The sequence below is a fragment of the Lampris incognitus genome, chromosome 2 (genome assembly GCF_029633865.1).
Source record: "Lampris incognitus isolate fLamInc1 chromosome 2, fLamInc1.hap2, whole genome shotgun sequence".
NCBI lineage: Eukaryota > Metazoa > Chordata > Actinopteri > Lampriformes > Lampridae > Lampris > Lampris incognitus.
Genome location: NC_079212.1, coordinates 4621165 through 4637113, shown reverse-complemented (window position 1 = coordinate 4637113; position 15949 = coordinate 4621165). Strand labels below are relative to the sequence as shown.

The following is a 15949-nucleotide window of genomic DNA, read 5'->3' as shown; positions in this document are numbered from 1 at the left end:
AAAACAAACAGACCCAAAACAAACAAAGCGCGTTTCACCCACTGCTCTGCCACGTCGGTCCCACGTGGAACTCCTTCGCAGGGGGTCGCCCGCCCTCCCTCGCGACCCGCTTCCTCCGTTGCCCCAAAACGCGCGGGCCGTGGGCTCTCCACGCAATGCCCGCATCTGTTGAAGTTCTGTTGGCCGGGGACCGGCGTCGTCCTCTCTCCAACTGGGTCAAATCGGACCAGATTAACGCTGCCACCTTGCAGTAAGCCGGGTCACAACAGAGCGCCGGGCCCCCCCCCCTCTGGTGGAGCACCCAAACCGCTACGTCACCAGTCAACGTGTTGTGTTGTGCCGGGGCAGGCGGAGCAGCTACTCCACATTACTGTGTGTGTCCTGTGTGTGTCTCCAGTGGTGTTGTGTTGGGGCAGGCGGGGCAGCTACTCCACATTACTGTGTGTGTCTCCAGTGGTGTTGTGTTGGGGCAGGCGGGGCAGCTACTCCACATTACTGTGTGTGTCTCCAGTGGTGTTGTGTTGGGGCAGGCGGAGCAGCTACTCCACATTACTGTGTGTGTCCTGTGTGTGTCTCCAGTGGTGTTGTGTCGGGGCAGGCGGAGCAGCTACTCCACATTACTGTGTGTGTACTGTGTGTGTCTCCAGGGGTGTTGTGTCGGGGCAGGCAGGGCAGCTACTCCACATTACTGTGTGTGTCCTGTGTGTGTCTCCAGGGGTGTTGTGTTGGGGCAGGCGGAGCAGCTACTCCACATTACTGTGTGTGTACTGTGTGTGTCTCCAGGGGTGTTGTGTCGGGGCAGGCAGGGCAGCTACTCCACATTACTGTGTGTGTCCTGTGTGTGTCTCCAGGGGTGTTGTGTCGGGGCAGGCGGAGCAGCTACTCCACATTACTGTGTGTGTCCTGTGTGTGTCTCCAGGGGTGTTGTGTCGGGGCAGGCAGGGCAGCTACTCCACATTACTGTGTGTGTACTGTGTGTGTCTCCAGGGGTGTTGTGTCGGGGCAGGCGGAGCAGCTACTCCACATTACTGTGTGTGTCTCCAGTGGTGTTGTGCCGGGGCAGCTACTCCACAGTACTGTGTGTGTACTGTGTGTGTCTCCAGGGGTGTTGTGTCGGGGCAGGCGGAGCAGCTACTCCACATTACTGTGTGTGTACTGTGTGTGTCTCCAGGGGTGTTGTGTCGGGGCAGGCGGAGCAGCTACTCCACATTACTGTGTGTGTCTCCAGTGGTGTTGTGCCGGGGCAGCTACTCCACAGTACTGTGTGTGTACTGTGTGTGTCTCCAGTGGTGTTGTGTCGGGGCAGGCGGGGCAGCTACTCCACATTACTGTGTGTGTCTCCAGTGGTGTTGTGTCGGGGCAGGCGGAGCAGCTACTCCACATTACTGTGTGTGTACTGTGTGTGTCTCCAGGGGTGTTGTGTCGGGGCAGGCAGGGCAGCTACTCCACATTACTGTGTGTGTACTGTGTGTGTCTCCAGGGGTGTTGTGTCGGGGCAGGCAGGGCAGCTACTCCACATTACTGTGTGTGTACTGTGTGTGTCTCCAGGGGTGTTGTGTCGGGGCAGGCGGGGCAGCTACTCCACAGTACTGTGTGTGTACTGTGTGTGTCTCCAGTGGTGTTGTGCCGGGGCAGGCGGAGCAGCTACTCCACATTACTGTGTCCTGTGTGTCTCCAGGGATGTTGTGCCGGGGCAGGCAGGGCAGCTACTCCACAGTACTGTGTGTGTACTGTGTGTGTCTCCAGTGGTGTTGTGCCGGGGCAGGCGGAGCAGCTACTCCACAGTACTGTGTGTGTACTGTGTGTGTCTCCAGTGGTGTTGTGCCGGGGCAGGCGGAGCAGCTACTCCACATTACTGTGTCCTGTGTGTCTCCAGGGATGTTGTGCCGGGGCAGGCGGAGCAGCTACTCCACATTACTGTGTACTGTGTGTGTCTCCAGTGGTGTTGTGTTGGGGTGAGATTTGGCCATATTGTTGTTTAAACTGGTGGTGGCGATGATGATCTCTGACCTCCAGTCTCTCACGAAACGAGGTCTGGAATATCTGACGGGGTGTTATGTGGAATATCTGACGGGGTGTTATGTGGAAACTGGCTTCTGTGTGTGGTGGGATTACTTTACGTTTGCATGCGGTTCACTGCAGGGCATCTTAAACGTGGCACTTCTGCATATGGCAGCAGCTAGTACGATGTACACAACACTGGGTTCAGTGCCTCATCACGTCGGGCATATCGCCCAGATCGCACAGCACTGTGTCATATCGTGACCTTGTCACCACAACAGCCCGCGCTCCTTTAAGCATTTCCTGTAGTGCCAAAGCAAATATACAGCAATCAGCCAACACGTTTAAACCGCTGACCTGTAAGTAAACAACACTGCTTATCTCATTACAGTGGCGCCTGTCAAGGGGGGGAGGGGGGTATTAGTCAGTAGTGAACAGGCACTTCCTGAATCGGATGTGTTGGAAGCAGGGAAATGGGCAAGCGTCTGATGTGAGCGACTTGGACAAGGGCCGAGTCGTGATGGCTAGACGACTGGTCAGAGCGTCTCCACAACGGCGGGTCTTGTGGGGTGTTCCCGGTGTGCAGTGGTCAGGACCTACCAAAAGTGGTCCAAGGAAGGACAACCGGTGAGCCGGCGACAGGGTCGTGGGTGCCCAAGGCGACAGGGTCGTGGGTGCCCAAGGCGACAGGGTCGTGGGCGCCCAAGGCTCGTTGATGTGTGTGGGGAGTGAAGGCTAGCCCGTCCCACCGAGGAGCTCCTGCAGCTCATGTTGCTGAAAAAGCTAATGCTGGCTATGATGGACAGGTGTCAGGACACACAGTGCCTACAGTGGGCACGTGAGCATCAGAACTGGGCCGTGGAGCAGTGGAAGGAGGTGGCACCAGGATGCACTGTGGGAAGGAGGCAAGCCGGCGGAGGCAATGCGATGCCCCGAGCAATGCCGGGAACCCTTGGGTCCTGGCATTCATGTGGGTGTCACTTTGACCCATACCACCCACCTAAACATGGTTGCAGACCAGGTACGCCTCCTCATGGCGGCGGTGTTCCCTGGGGACCGTGGCCTCATGGGTTTTAAGGTGTGTGCTGGTCCGTGTGTCTTCCCCGTGGTACAAACATGACCAACAACCTTGAAGTCTTCACCGCCTCTTCGCGTTGCATCCTTTGCAATGGAAGTGTTAAAAGTGCATTTTCAAATGTAAAAAGTTGGAGGGTGGAACTAGGGGAGATTCCAGACGGTCTTGCTCCAGATTCGTTCTCCTGACCGGGCGAGTAATCCCCTCGCCGCCTCTTTAGGTCGGTGCTTTGACCTCCTGTGAGGACCTAAACCGCGTCCCCCTTGTTGAGCACGGCCGTGTGTACGGGACGCACTGTGTTCATGTTCTGGTATAAGGTTTGGGGGCAGATGGAGGGAGCAGATTGTAAAAGCTCTTGTGTAATCTGCCGTTGGGGCTCCTCCGTTATCAGAACGGCGTCCGGCGAAAAGTCGACCCGGCAGATAACGAACACAAAAGAAAATCTATTCGCAGATGATTAGAGTTGTGTACGTGTGACACTGTTCTGTGGTTTTAAAGGTCCTCTGGATCGCACATGATTGTGTTTTTTCACATTCTGTTGGGGGGGGGGGATTAGATGTGTGTGCTGTGCACATGGCAGAACTTGCCCTGCCCTCGGTAACCCCGCGTAGTCGGCCTCAGTAGATGAAAAGCAGTGGAAAAATGGCGTCTTCCCTTTTTCTTTTTTGTTGTTGGCACAAATGCTGAGTCAGCAGGCTCCGTCACCCTGCCCTGCGTTCCTGCAGTAAGAACCGGCTCTGGGCATCAAACCTTGAGCCTGAACTGCTCTCCTTTAACTAAAGACTTGGACCCTACTGGGGGACCTGTCCCGGACTAAATTGGAGGACGGCGGCACCCCGCCAGACGTGGGCCGTGTCACAGGAAACTGCTCCGTCACGTCCGATCAGATGCGGGGTTCACTTGTACCACCGGCGGTAAAAGCCACAGCGCATGGAATGACGCCGCGGCCTCGACGCCGTTATTGCGAGGACTGTCTGTCCCTGACGCTTATTGGTTATGTGGAAAACCCCGCTGAAGGCGCGTGTCACCCACGGCTTGGAGAGGGCTACGCTCTACAGTCCAGGATGTAGTGGACTGGGGCGGCACGGTGGTGGCGCAGTGGGTAGCGCGGTCGCCTCACAGCAAGAAGGCCCTGGGTTTGAGCCCCGGGGTAGTCCAACCTTGGGGGGGGGGGTTGTCCCGGGTCGTCCTCAGTGTGGAGTTTGCATGTTCTCCCCGTGTCTGTGTGGGTTTCCTCCGGGGGCTCCGGTTTCCTCCCACAGTCCAAAGACATGTAGGTCAGGTGACTCGGCCGTACTAGATTATCCCTAGGTGTGAATATGTGTGTGTGTGTGTGTGGGCCCTGTGATGGACTGGCGGCCTGTCCAGAGTGTCTCCCCACCTGCCACCTAGTGACTGCTGGGATAGGCTCCAGCAACCCTGAGAGCAGGATAGGCGGTTTGGATCATGGATGGGTGGATGGTTCCCTTGATCCTGATGAGCGGAGGTTGGGTCGGTTTGGTTTGGTTTGTACTGATCTGTATTGTTTCCCATCCTCTCCGTCTGGGTCAGACTTGATCCCACCAGGTGTGTGTAACCTCCTCAATCCCTCCTCGATCTACGCCAACAACGAGGTCAGCCTGGCGGAGGTGGACATCTACGGCTTCGACTACGACTACACGCTGGCCCTGTACTCCAACATGCTGGACACCATGATCTACAATACCGCCAGGAGCTTCCTCATCGAGCACTTCAAGGTGAGTCGTGGCAGTTTGAAGGTTACTGACAGCCTATATTCTGAGTTAATCCGGTACGGCTGGGCAGTATATCGATATTATATGGATGTCGTGATAGGAGACTAGATATTGTCTGGGGTTTTGGGTAGCGTAACATTTTGATATGACGTGTTTTGTCTTTTCCTGTTTTTAAAGGCCGTATTGCAGTAAAGTGATATGATTTTCTGAACTTAGCAGACTTTTCTAGCTGTTCTGTCGTTTGGCTTTTCCCACGGTGCACCGTGGCCCAGTGGTTAGCGCTGCCGCCTCACAGCAAGAAGGTTCTGGGTTCGAGCCCCGGGGTTGTCCAACCTTGGGGGTCGTCCTCTGTGTGGAGTTTGCATGTTCTCCCCGTGTCTGTGGTGGGTTTCCTCCGGGGGCTCCGGTTTCCTCCACCTTCAAAAGAAAGATGCATGTTAGGGTTTATACTCCGGTCTGTGCCCCTGACCGAGGCAACGGGGAGAGAACTGGAGGTGGTTCCCCGGGCGCGGCGTGAAGCCGGCAGCCCGCTGCTCCTCGCTACACAGATCACAGCTAGGATGGGGTCATTTGCAGTAACTGGATTTCTCCAAGGGGATTAATAAAGCAAACTTATTACTGGTGATTATTTATCAGAAATTCTGATTGTGGGGGCGTCAGGTGGTGTAGTGGTCTATTCTGTTGCCTACCAACACGAGGATCGCCGCACTAGCGCCTCTTCTGATCGGTCGGGGTGCCTGCTCGGGGGGGGGGGACTGGGGGGGAATAGCGTGATCCTCCCACGCGCTACGTCCCCCTGGTGAAACTCCTCACTGTCAGGTGAAAAGAAGCGGCTGGTGACTCCACGTGTATGGGAGGAGGCATGTGGTAGTCTGCAGCCCTCCCCGGATCAGCAGAGGGGGGTGGAGCAGAGACCGGGGTGGCTTGGAAGAGTGGGGTAATTGGTCAAGTGCAATTGGGGAGGGGAAAAAAGGGGGGGGGATCCAAAAAAGTAAAATAAATAATCTGGTTGTATAACTGTTTTGTGAAAGCAGCAGTTCTCATCGTCACAATGTCGGTATCGAGGCGTTGGGTCCAGAAATATCGTGACATTTGATGCTGTCCGTATCGCCCAGGCCTAAATCAGCATGTGTCTTCTTGCATGACAGTACCCTGTAGACATCCACAAGTACGACTACATCCCCAACTTCGCTGCTCGGGGCCTCCACTATGACATCCAGAAGGTAACGTGACGGAGCCCAGCTTTGGAAACACAAATTGTCACGGCGCAGCTTGGAAGAAGTTGACAGAGGCCGTTCACCAAGTAATACCTCCTCTTCACCGCCTCACTTGCAGGGTCTCCTGATGAAGATCGATGCGTTTCACTACATTCAGCTGGGAACTGTGTACCGGTGAGTGGGGGTACCGGGATGTGTGGGATGTTGAGGACACACAGGCAACATCTTAAAGGACACAATACCGGCCGACCAGTTTCCAAGTCGTGCTGCAGTTGCAGATGTGTCAGCGCGTCTTGCCTGCCCGCAGGCAGCCAGTGGCGTCTGTTGTTTTCAGCGCAACAGGAAAAACCACTTGCAGAGACTTGAAACTTGCTTCAGATTTGTCACAGTTGCGTTATCATTGCGAGATAACGCAGCTGCAAGGGTGGTTTGATTTGATAAGTTGTGCGGTGTATTGCAGCATGTTTGTAGATGCCACACAACAGAGTTTATGTCTCCGCCAGACGAAAGGTCTCTGGAAAAAAAGTTTGCTTTACGGACGAGATGTGAACGAAGGCTGGTTTCTTGACCGTAAGGGGTACTGAATTGGAAATGAAGTTGGGATATTTCCACATCGTGATCATTTCGTTGCCTCAGTTGATAAGCTGAATTTGCGACTTGAAATTTCTCAGAAAAATATGTCTGAAATAATCCAGGAAGTATTATGTCATTTGCTATGGTTTGGTTTGAGGGCGGCACGGTGGCGCAGTGGTTAGCACGGTCACCTCACAGCAAGAAGGTCCTGGGTTCGAGCCCCGGGGTAGTCCAACCTTGGGGGTCGTCCCGGGTCGTCCTCTGTGTGGAGTTTGCATGTTCTCCCCGTGTCTGTGTGGGTTTCCTGCAGGGGTTCCGGTTTCCTCCCACAGTCCAAACACATGTAGGTCAGGTGACCCACCTGTACTAAATTGTCCAGAGGTGTGTGTGTGTGTGTGTGTGTGTGTGTGTGTGTGTGTGTGTGTGTGTGTGTGTGTGCCCCCTGTGTGATGGCCTGGCGTCCTGTCCAGGGTGTCTCCTCACCTGCTGCCCAATGACTGCTGGGATAGGCTCCAGCATCCCCGCGACCCTGAGAGCAGGATAAGCGGCTTGGATAATGGATGGATGGATGGATGGATGGATGGATGATGGATGGATGGATGGATGGATGGATGGTTTGGTTTGATGTTTTACTTCCCAATGTAATGTGAATTGGATTCTTAAACATGGTGTTTTTGCATATGCAGGAAGATATTGTGATAGTAAACGATAGCCTATAAAACCCCATGTGGTTGTTGTGATAATCCTTCTCATGTTGCCCAGCATCACACCTGAACATTTGAATGGAAGAAAAAGGGTAATCGGGTAATAATTAAAAATTTTCAAAAAGTGATGCCATACTTTGGAGAATGGTCGGGAGTAATGTAAAGTACATGTGATCTGTAGTAAATAGGAGTAAAAAACTCCGGTATTGCCCTTTAAGACGATGGAGGTTCTTGTGTCGTCGATTTTGCCAAACGTTGCGGTGAGCGGCCAGTTCTGTCCTTTGTGTTGCAGCTTTGTCATCTGTGCAGATTTTTGTCCCCTTTCTCATCCTTACCATCGAAGGCAATACTGCCCGCTCACAAAGGCTAACCTCGTCATCCATGTATTGCAGACATGTAATTGTGTGTGTGTGTTTATGTTGAGGGGTCTGAGTCCGGTGCCAGATGAGGAGATACTGCAGCTGTATGGGGGGACTCACCACATCCCCCTGCACCAGGTCAGCGGCTTCTATGGGAAGGTGAGCAGAATGGTTTCCATCAGAAAATATTCTGTCAGGGGCGTCCGGCTAGCATAGCGGTCTAGTCCATTGCCTGCTAACACGAGCATTGCTGGTTCGAATCCCCGTGTTGCCTCCGGCTTGGTCGGCCATCCCCACAGACACAATCGGCCGTGTTTGTGGGTGGGAAGCCGGATGTAGGTATGTGTCCTGGTTGCTGCACTAGCGCCTCCTCTGATCGGTCGGGGCAACCGGGGGGAATAGCGTGATCCTCCCACATGCTGCTTCCCCCTAGTGAAACTCCTCACTGTCAGGTGAAAAGGAGCGGCTGGTGACTCCACATGTATCAGAGGAAACGTGTGGTAGTCTGCAGCCCTCCCCGGATCAGCAGAGGGGGTGGAGCAGAGACCTGGATGGCTCGGAAGAGTGGGGTAATTGGCTGGATACAATTGGGGGGTCCCCCCCCCCCCAAAAAGGAACCAATGGAGACAATCATGATAAGGGAAATCACGGCGTTCAATCAGGAATATAAAGAAAATCATAAACAAACCTGCCGGTATTTCGACCGCCCCCTGCTTGTATGTCTTGTATTTGTATTGAATACAAGACAGTTCTGCATCGCATTCAAATATTTTTCAGTTTTTTCTGAGATGTAAGGGGAGCGTTTGAGATCAGAGTTTAGTTAAAACGATATTTATCGGACAACTGGAGAAGAGCGCCGAGCATCTGCGACTCAGCACATCTGTAATCTTTTCCCCCAGGAAGCCTGGGTCTCGGGGACTGGGTGTCAGGCTGGGATGAGAGGTTTTACCATGCATAAATCTGACTGGTGTCTGGCTTTGGAGCGCTTTATGTAAATCCTGCGGCTGTTTTTTATTTTTTTTACTTTTAATCTCAGATGTTCCCCACATATCAAGCAAGTCGGTTTATTTTCCTCTTCAAATATAAAATACTGCAGCTCTCCACATGCAGCAGAATTTGTTTGTCTTGGTTGTGTTTCGTTAACGGTTGTGTGCTGAGTTGTAGGAGCAGTTTGGACTTTAGCGTTTGGGTCTTTGTTCAAATAGTTTTTGGTCTGTTGGGTCTTTTTAAAGTGCTGCTGAGGGAAGAATGCCTCTCCATCCTCTAATCCTCAGTCAAAAGCAATCCAGTCTCGAAATAGTTCTGGTCTGGTTCAGGTCTCAAGTAAGGATTAGCGCCGTCCTCTCAGCGGGTACTTTTATTTTGGTGAAAAGTCTTCCAAACATCGAGTTTCTAAATAAGGAGTCGCTTCATAGGAGGCTATGGGTCTACTGTATTCTTTCAATTTAAGGGCAGAACGGCTCAGGAGGTAGAGCGGGTCGTCTAGTAATTGGAAGGTCGCTGGTTCGATCCCCGGCTCCTGCGGAGAGTGTGCCGAAGTGTTCTTGAGCAAGACACTGAAACCATAACTGCTTCTGATGAGCAGGTTGGCACCTTGCATGGCAGCCTCCACCATCAGTGTATGAATGTGTGTGTGGATGCAGCGGCGTCGTAGTGGGAAGGGCCTGCCAGGGCCCAGAGAGAGAGAGAGGGAGGCTGGCTCGAGAAGCCTGGAATTAAAAGTTTGTTTTGGTTTGCAAATTTTTATTTCTAACTAATTAGTGTCATAACTTCAGTTAAAATTGGCTCAATACATCGGTTGAGGGACTTAAAGAAAATACTGGAGGCTTTCTGAGGCCCCTCTCACCCGTCTCTGAGGCCCCCCACACCCCTCTCTGAGGCCCCTCTCACCCCTCTCTGAGGCCCCCCCACAACCCTCTCTGAGGCCCCCCCACAACCCTCTCTGAGGCCCCTCTCACCCGTCTCTTGAGGCCCCCCACACCCCTCTCTGAGGCCCCTCTCACCCCTCACAAAAGGTGCAAAAGTGTTTAGTGTGCCCCTCACGAGCATCTCAGTGCAGCTCATCTAGTCCTGTTGCGAGGGGCTGCTGATAGAAGCACGAGCACAGTCATGTCTTTCCCAAAGAAAGCAAAACCTGGGCTCCAGAAAAGATAAGGAAAGGAAAGGGAGAGAAGGCAAAATGAGGGAAAACAACTGTTGAGTAATTTCTTCCAAAAGAAAGGCGAGCCGGGAGCTTTTAAAAGAAAGGTGGCTGGCCGCTATGATGGCCGAGCGGAATAACCCGCCGTTCTTGCAACCCGCTCGTCACATGGCTGGGAGGTTCGAATCCCAGACTCGCTGTAACCGGTCACGGCCAGAGCGTCCACGGGGTCAGGCATTCATTAGGCCACCCTTACCTGAGGGATAGTGGGTGTAGATCGGTGTAGTCTTCGGGGACTCATCGTTCTCCAGCAACCCCTCTGGCCCACCCGGGCGCCTGCAGCCAAGCAACCGGAAGCATTCTCCCTACGCCTCCTTCACGGCCTGAGGGTGATGCAATCCATGCGAGGCTTCAGCGTGTAAACTAGCGAGAGCAGCCGACACGAGTTTGAAGGAAGCTGGTGTTACGGCTATCTCCTTCCTGTGGAAACGTGAGCCAGGGGAGTTATTCCACAAGAGTTCCGGCCATATGCCATTGGGTTAATTGGGTGGGATAATGGGGGAAAACTAGAAATACATTTAGAAAAAAAAGAGAAAAGGTGGCTAGCTAACTAGCTAAAGAGGAACGCTATGATAGCTAACTAGCTGAAGAGGAAAGGGGCCCATAGAGACTGCTTATGTATAGGGCCCAGAATTTAGTGCTACACCCCTGTGTGAATGGGAGGATGTGAGTGGTTGGCAGAGTAGAAACGTGCTGTATAAATGCAGTCCATTTAAACATTTTACAATTTCATGAGATTTAAATCTCTTTCTTGCAAGGGAAGCAATAAATTTCTGCCATTTAAAACGTTTTTTTTTTTTACACAGGGTCCAAAGGTGAAGCAGTTCATGGATATCTTCTCCCTCCCAGAAATGACCCTTTTAGCTGTGGTCAATGATTTCTTTATCACAAATGACATAGAATATGATCCGGTTCACCTCTACAGGGACGTCTCTGTGAGTATGCCCACTGATCCTCACAATGTGTTTTTTTCATGTCGTGTTATGTAATGCACTTCCCTTCTAGTTTCTGCTTCGGTCTGACTGTTTTTGCACAGTGTGATTCTTAACTTAGATGGTTTCGGTATCAGCTGCCCGCAGCAAAAGCTTGCCATGGGTCCAGAAAGGGAGAAGATAAGATTATGTTGACTTTCTCTCGTGTCTTTTTGTTGAGCGGGATTTTGGCTGCAGGACATAACAGTGTACTGTCATGTATGCCGTGTTCCTTTTTGTCTGCAGGATCAAGTTAGTTTTCAGGTTTCCACCTTCCCATCCTTTCTGCACAGTAATACCTGAGCTTTTTGTTTTGCTGCAGCTCAGAGCTTGTAATATTCTGTATTTTTCCGCAGCAAATAGTCATTGGGGATAAAGGGAATGGTGGAAAATTTTCAGAGACCATGTATTTATTTCAACCGCGTGTTGATTTTCATCCACAGGAAGCGATTGGTATGGTTCACATCAAAGGTTACATGTACAAATGGATTATGCAGGATGTGGGTAAGCACGTCATTACTTGTTACGCTGCAAAGAGGGGTTTTTCGGGTGGGCATATTTGCACATCATAGTGCTGATTCGTTTGACTTTTCATAGAGAAGTACATCCTGAGAGGAGAGGAAACATGTGCCGTGTTGCAGCGACTGGTTGGTGACGGGAAGAAGCTGTTCCTCATTACCAACAGCCCGTTCAGCTTTGTGTAAGTATGGTGACGGAGGGACCGAGCTATTTATAACTGCAGTTTGACTCACGATAGGTGTAAGCAATACCATTAACAATATTTTTTGTTCAATCATTTAATCTGTTAAAAGGCAAAAACACTAGGGTGTCCAGGTAGCGTGGTGATCTATTCCGTTGCCTACCAACACGGGGATCGCCGGATCGAATCCCTGTGTTACCTCCGACTTGGTCGGGCGTCCCTACAGACACAGTTGGCCTGGCCGTGTCTGCGGGTGGGAAGCTGGATGTGGGTATGTGTATTGGTCGCTGCTCTAGCGCCTTCTCTGGTCATTTGGGGCGCCTACTCGAGGGGGAGGGAGAACTGAGGGGAATAGCGTGATCCTCCCACGCGCTACGTCCCCCTGGTGAAACTCCTCACTGTCAGGTGAAAAGAAGCGGCTGGCGACTCCACATGTATGGGAGGAGGCATCTGGTAGTCTGCAGCCCTCCCCGGATCGGCTGAGGGGGTGGAGCAGAGACCGGGACGGCTCGGAAGAGTGGGGTTATTGGCCAGATACAAATAGGGAGAAAAAGGGAGGAAAAAAAAAAAAAAGGCAAAAATACTGATGAGAGCCCATCTTGAGTTTCCAGAGTCCAAAGTGACGTCTTCAGACAGTTTAGTCTGGCCAAAAAAAACTCAAGCATTTATTTCATAAGGATTTAAATCAGAGGAAGGCAAGCAGATCTTAGCATTTATGAAACTGCAACCAACAAAAGTCTGGTATTTTTACTTGATGAATGACTCAGACAATCAACAACCAAAATTGTAATCGTCTAATTTTTTTGTCGATTGATTCATTGATTATTGGCAAATTATTTCAGGGCCATACAATATCTTGTCTATGCCTCTCTGCAGGGATAAAGGCATGAAATACATGGTGGGGAAAAACTGGAGAGACTTTTTTGATGTGGTCATCGTGCAGGCAGACAAACCCCACTTCTTCAATGACTGTGCCAAGTGAGTAAGGAATGTTAATGTGTTCAAGTCACGGCATCGGATGTGGAAATTCGTATTTCAAAGAAGATTTATTTGGAAATCAAATATAAGATGAAACTTGACACATTCACTTTGGGTTGCTGACATTTGGAGATATACTGAAGTGACACTGACTGGCCTCTGTTTTGGATTTTCTTGTTTCTCCTCCAGACCTTTCCGACGCTTGGATGGGAATGGCGACCTTCAGTGGGATCGGATAAACAGCTTGGATAAGGGACAGATCTACAAACAGGTCTTAAAAAACCGCTCTGTTACTGTCAGTTCTGTAAAAGTGAACGCTTCCCTCACGTTTGTGCTGCCCAGGCTCTGCCTCATCTTGCAGCTCATGACTCTGCGTATTTGTTCTTCCATGAGTCATGTCTTCTGTAATTCACGTTTTGTGTTGTTACAAGCTAAGACGCCTGTGGTTTCTGGACATGTTTCAGGGGAACCTGTTTGATTTCCTCAGACTGACAGGCTGGAGGGGATCTAGAGTTCTGTACTTCGGAGATCACCTTTACAGCGACTTAGCCGTGAGTGTCACAACATTAAAATGATGATTTTACCTGAAATTGAGTCTCTGCTTGCAGACCACAGACTGTATGAAAAGAAGGACATTGCATCTGTGACGTCACTCATTGATTTCTGAAGGGGTATTCCGAAGCCCAGTGTTTGGCTTTATGCTTGATGCTGTATCTTGTCAGTTGTTGGAGCCAGACAAATTATGCAAAGGCATGTACCATGGGTGGAGCTGTGGTGGGACCTCGTTGTCAGACAGGTCCGACCTGCCAATCAAGGCAGCCACACCTCAACATGCCACTTTTTTTTACTCTGGTTGTAAAGCGCTTCAGGACGACCTTGTGAATTTGGGCTATACAAATACATTTGACTTGACTTGACTTTTTTATTCCTTTATCTTCTTAATGAAATTATGAGTTTCAAAATAACCAGCCTCACACCTTGTGCCAGACTGGAATTTAGCAATTGAGACCCTGACTTCCTATAGAAAAAAATATGGACTTTGTATTTGAAGGTAGAAGTTGGGAGTTCTCTACTGACTTACACTGGACTGGGAGTTTTTTGGAGCCAGCCACCAAGTGGCTATGATGGAACTGCAACTTTAGGAAATTCTGCGTTGGCCTCAACTTCCAGTCCCGGTGGTTGACACTTGTTTCAGACCCATTTGAAGATTGCATAGTCAGTTCAAGTTTATTTGTATAGCCCAAAATCACAAGGTAATAATAATAATAATAATAATAATAATAATAATAAATCAAACTTGTATAGTGTTTTTCTAACACTCAAAGGTAGCCCCAAAGGGCTTTAAAGTCAGTACAATATAAAACAGTATATGATATACAACACCCTCTATCCTTGGACCCTAAATGGAAATGAGAAAAAACTCCACAAACCAAACCTTATCAGGGAAAAATATGGGAGAAACCTCAGCAACAGCAATAAAGGAGGGATCCCTGTTCAAGGACGGACAGACATGCAATAGGTGTCAAATACACAAAATACACATAAATAACAATTATAATGTAACATCATAGATTACACAGAGCGAGGTAACGTAGAATACATAGTTAATACATAACATTTTGAAAATTTAAACATGCTGGATAATAGACTTGTAAAGAGAGTTTAAGGCAAATTCAGTGAATCTGTGTCCATCCAAGACAACATCAGGAACTCCACCCAAAAGCCGGTGGGACCCCGTGCCACAAACCCAGCTCTGCTCAGTGGGGCCCTGCAGAGAGAATAGACTTCACATACACATTAGGCGAGGCAGACTTCGAGACAGCATTCACACACAGAAAGAAATCAAGAGAAGTGTTGAGAAACATGCTGAAGTTGTCATCGCTAAAAAGAAAAGTATAAAAGCAATTTTAAATGAGAACATTGCAAATCTCCAGGGGCCTTATTCATCAAACGTTTGTAAGCACAAATTTGTTCTTACATACCCATGGCTTTTTTTTAACTCTCAAAATTGTCTGACAGCCAGTGACAAGGCCTGATGGTTATTTGTAATTCCTTCCCCCTAACATCTGTTGTCTATCTCTTGCAACGAGCAATCACCCAGGCTTGCAGAGACATCAGTGTTAACCAACTGTTGTCTAAATTCAGGGGTTACCAGGTTCTACACTCACCTCTCAGACAAACCTGAGGGCTAAGAAATTCCATGGGTGTGTAGGAACAAATTTGTACCTACGAATGATTGATGAATGAGGCCCCAGGAGGGTAGGACTGTGACCAATGGAAAACAGGACACGTCACAAATAGGCTCAGAAGTTATCTGGTGGTCAAAAGAGAGCGAAATGAGCCATGGTTATCAGACAGTCCATAAAGAAAGAAGAATTCTCCCGGAAGGTGAGAGAGAAGGGGAAAAAGGGGGGGGGCAGGCGCATGTAACATGGGCACATGGGCTCAGAGATACAAACAGAAGGTTAGAATGGTAGGAACATTCTCGTTGGCAGGACAAAATCAAGAGAAAGCCAACCTACACTTATAAATTAATTGAGACTGAGACCTTCCCAAAAGAGGATAGTGGTGAAAAAGCTCAGAAGTCAAACTACCAAAGAAATAAGACAACCAGTTGAAAGCTAATAAGAACAGATGGGTTTTCAGTTTAGATTTAAATTTAGATCAGAGTCTACAGAGTCAGATTCTGATGGTGGCTGGGAAACTATTCCAAAGAAAGGGGGTGTGGTAAGAGAAGGCTCTGCAGCCTGCAGACTTATTTTTAACTCTCGGGACAGAGAGAAGGCCTGTACTTTGAGAACAGAAGGCACGAGAAGATACATAAGGCTGTATAAGATCTGGCAAATATGAGGGGGCAAGCCCATTAAGTGTTTTATAGGTTAGTCAAATCTAGCATGAACGTGGAGCCAGTGAAGGGATGCTAGAATAGGTGTGATATGGTCAAACTTTTTGGTTCTAGTTAATATTCTAGTAGCACCATTTTCAACCAGCTGAAGGTTTTTAGTGCTAGTGGATGGCGGGCTAGAAAAAGACATTGCAGCATTCTAATCAGGATGAAACAAAAGCATGGATCAGGGGCTCAGCATCAGCCATGGACAGAAAAAAACAGACTTTGGCAGTGTTTTGTAAATGGAAAAATTGGGTCTTGGTGGTTTCTCTAATGTGAAATTTAAAAGATAGGGATTGATCAAAAATAACACCAAGATTTTTCGCTGTGGAACTTTGGGAGATCACACAGTTGTCAAGAAATACCATTTCTTGGTCATAAAGGTGACTTTGCCTTGTCGAGCCGATAACCAGCATCTCAGTTTTTTCAGAATTAAATAGTAAGAAGTTAGATGACGTCCGATTTTTCATTGCAGACAAGCCATACCTCTAGATTTCTGATATGAGAATGATTGTCTGACTTGACATATAGCTGAGCATCATCAGCGTAGC

General features: G+C 49.6%; 1 protein-coding gene across 1 annotated transcript in view; it reads left to right on the top strand.

Moving 5' to 3' along the window:
• nt5dc2 (5'-nucleotidase domain containing 2) overlaps window positions 1–15949 on the top strand; it is a 28358-nt gene that overhangs the window by 760 nt on the left and 11649 nt on the right. The window contains exons 2-11 of the mRNA XM_056274089.1: window positions 4628–4812; window positions 5958–6032; window positions 6145–6200; window positions 7728–7821; window positions 10669–10797; window positions 11277–11337; window positions 11431–11533; window positions 12410–12511; window positions 12701–12782; window positions 12976–13062. Coding sequence (XP_056130064.1) covers window positions 4628–4812; window positions 5958–6032; window positions 6145–6200; window positions 7728–7821; window positions 10669–10797; window positions 11277–11337; window positions 11431–11533; window positions 12410–12511; window positions 12701–12782; window positions 12976–13062 — 974 coding nt within the window. The remainder of the gene's footprint in view (window positions 1–4627; window positions 4813–5957; window positions 6033–6144; window positions 6201–7727; window positions 7822–10668; window positions 10798–11276; window positions 11338–11430; window positions 11534–12409; window positions 12512–12700; window positions 12783–12975; window positions 13063–15949) is intronic.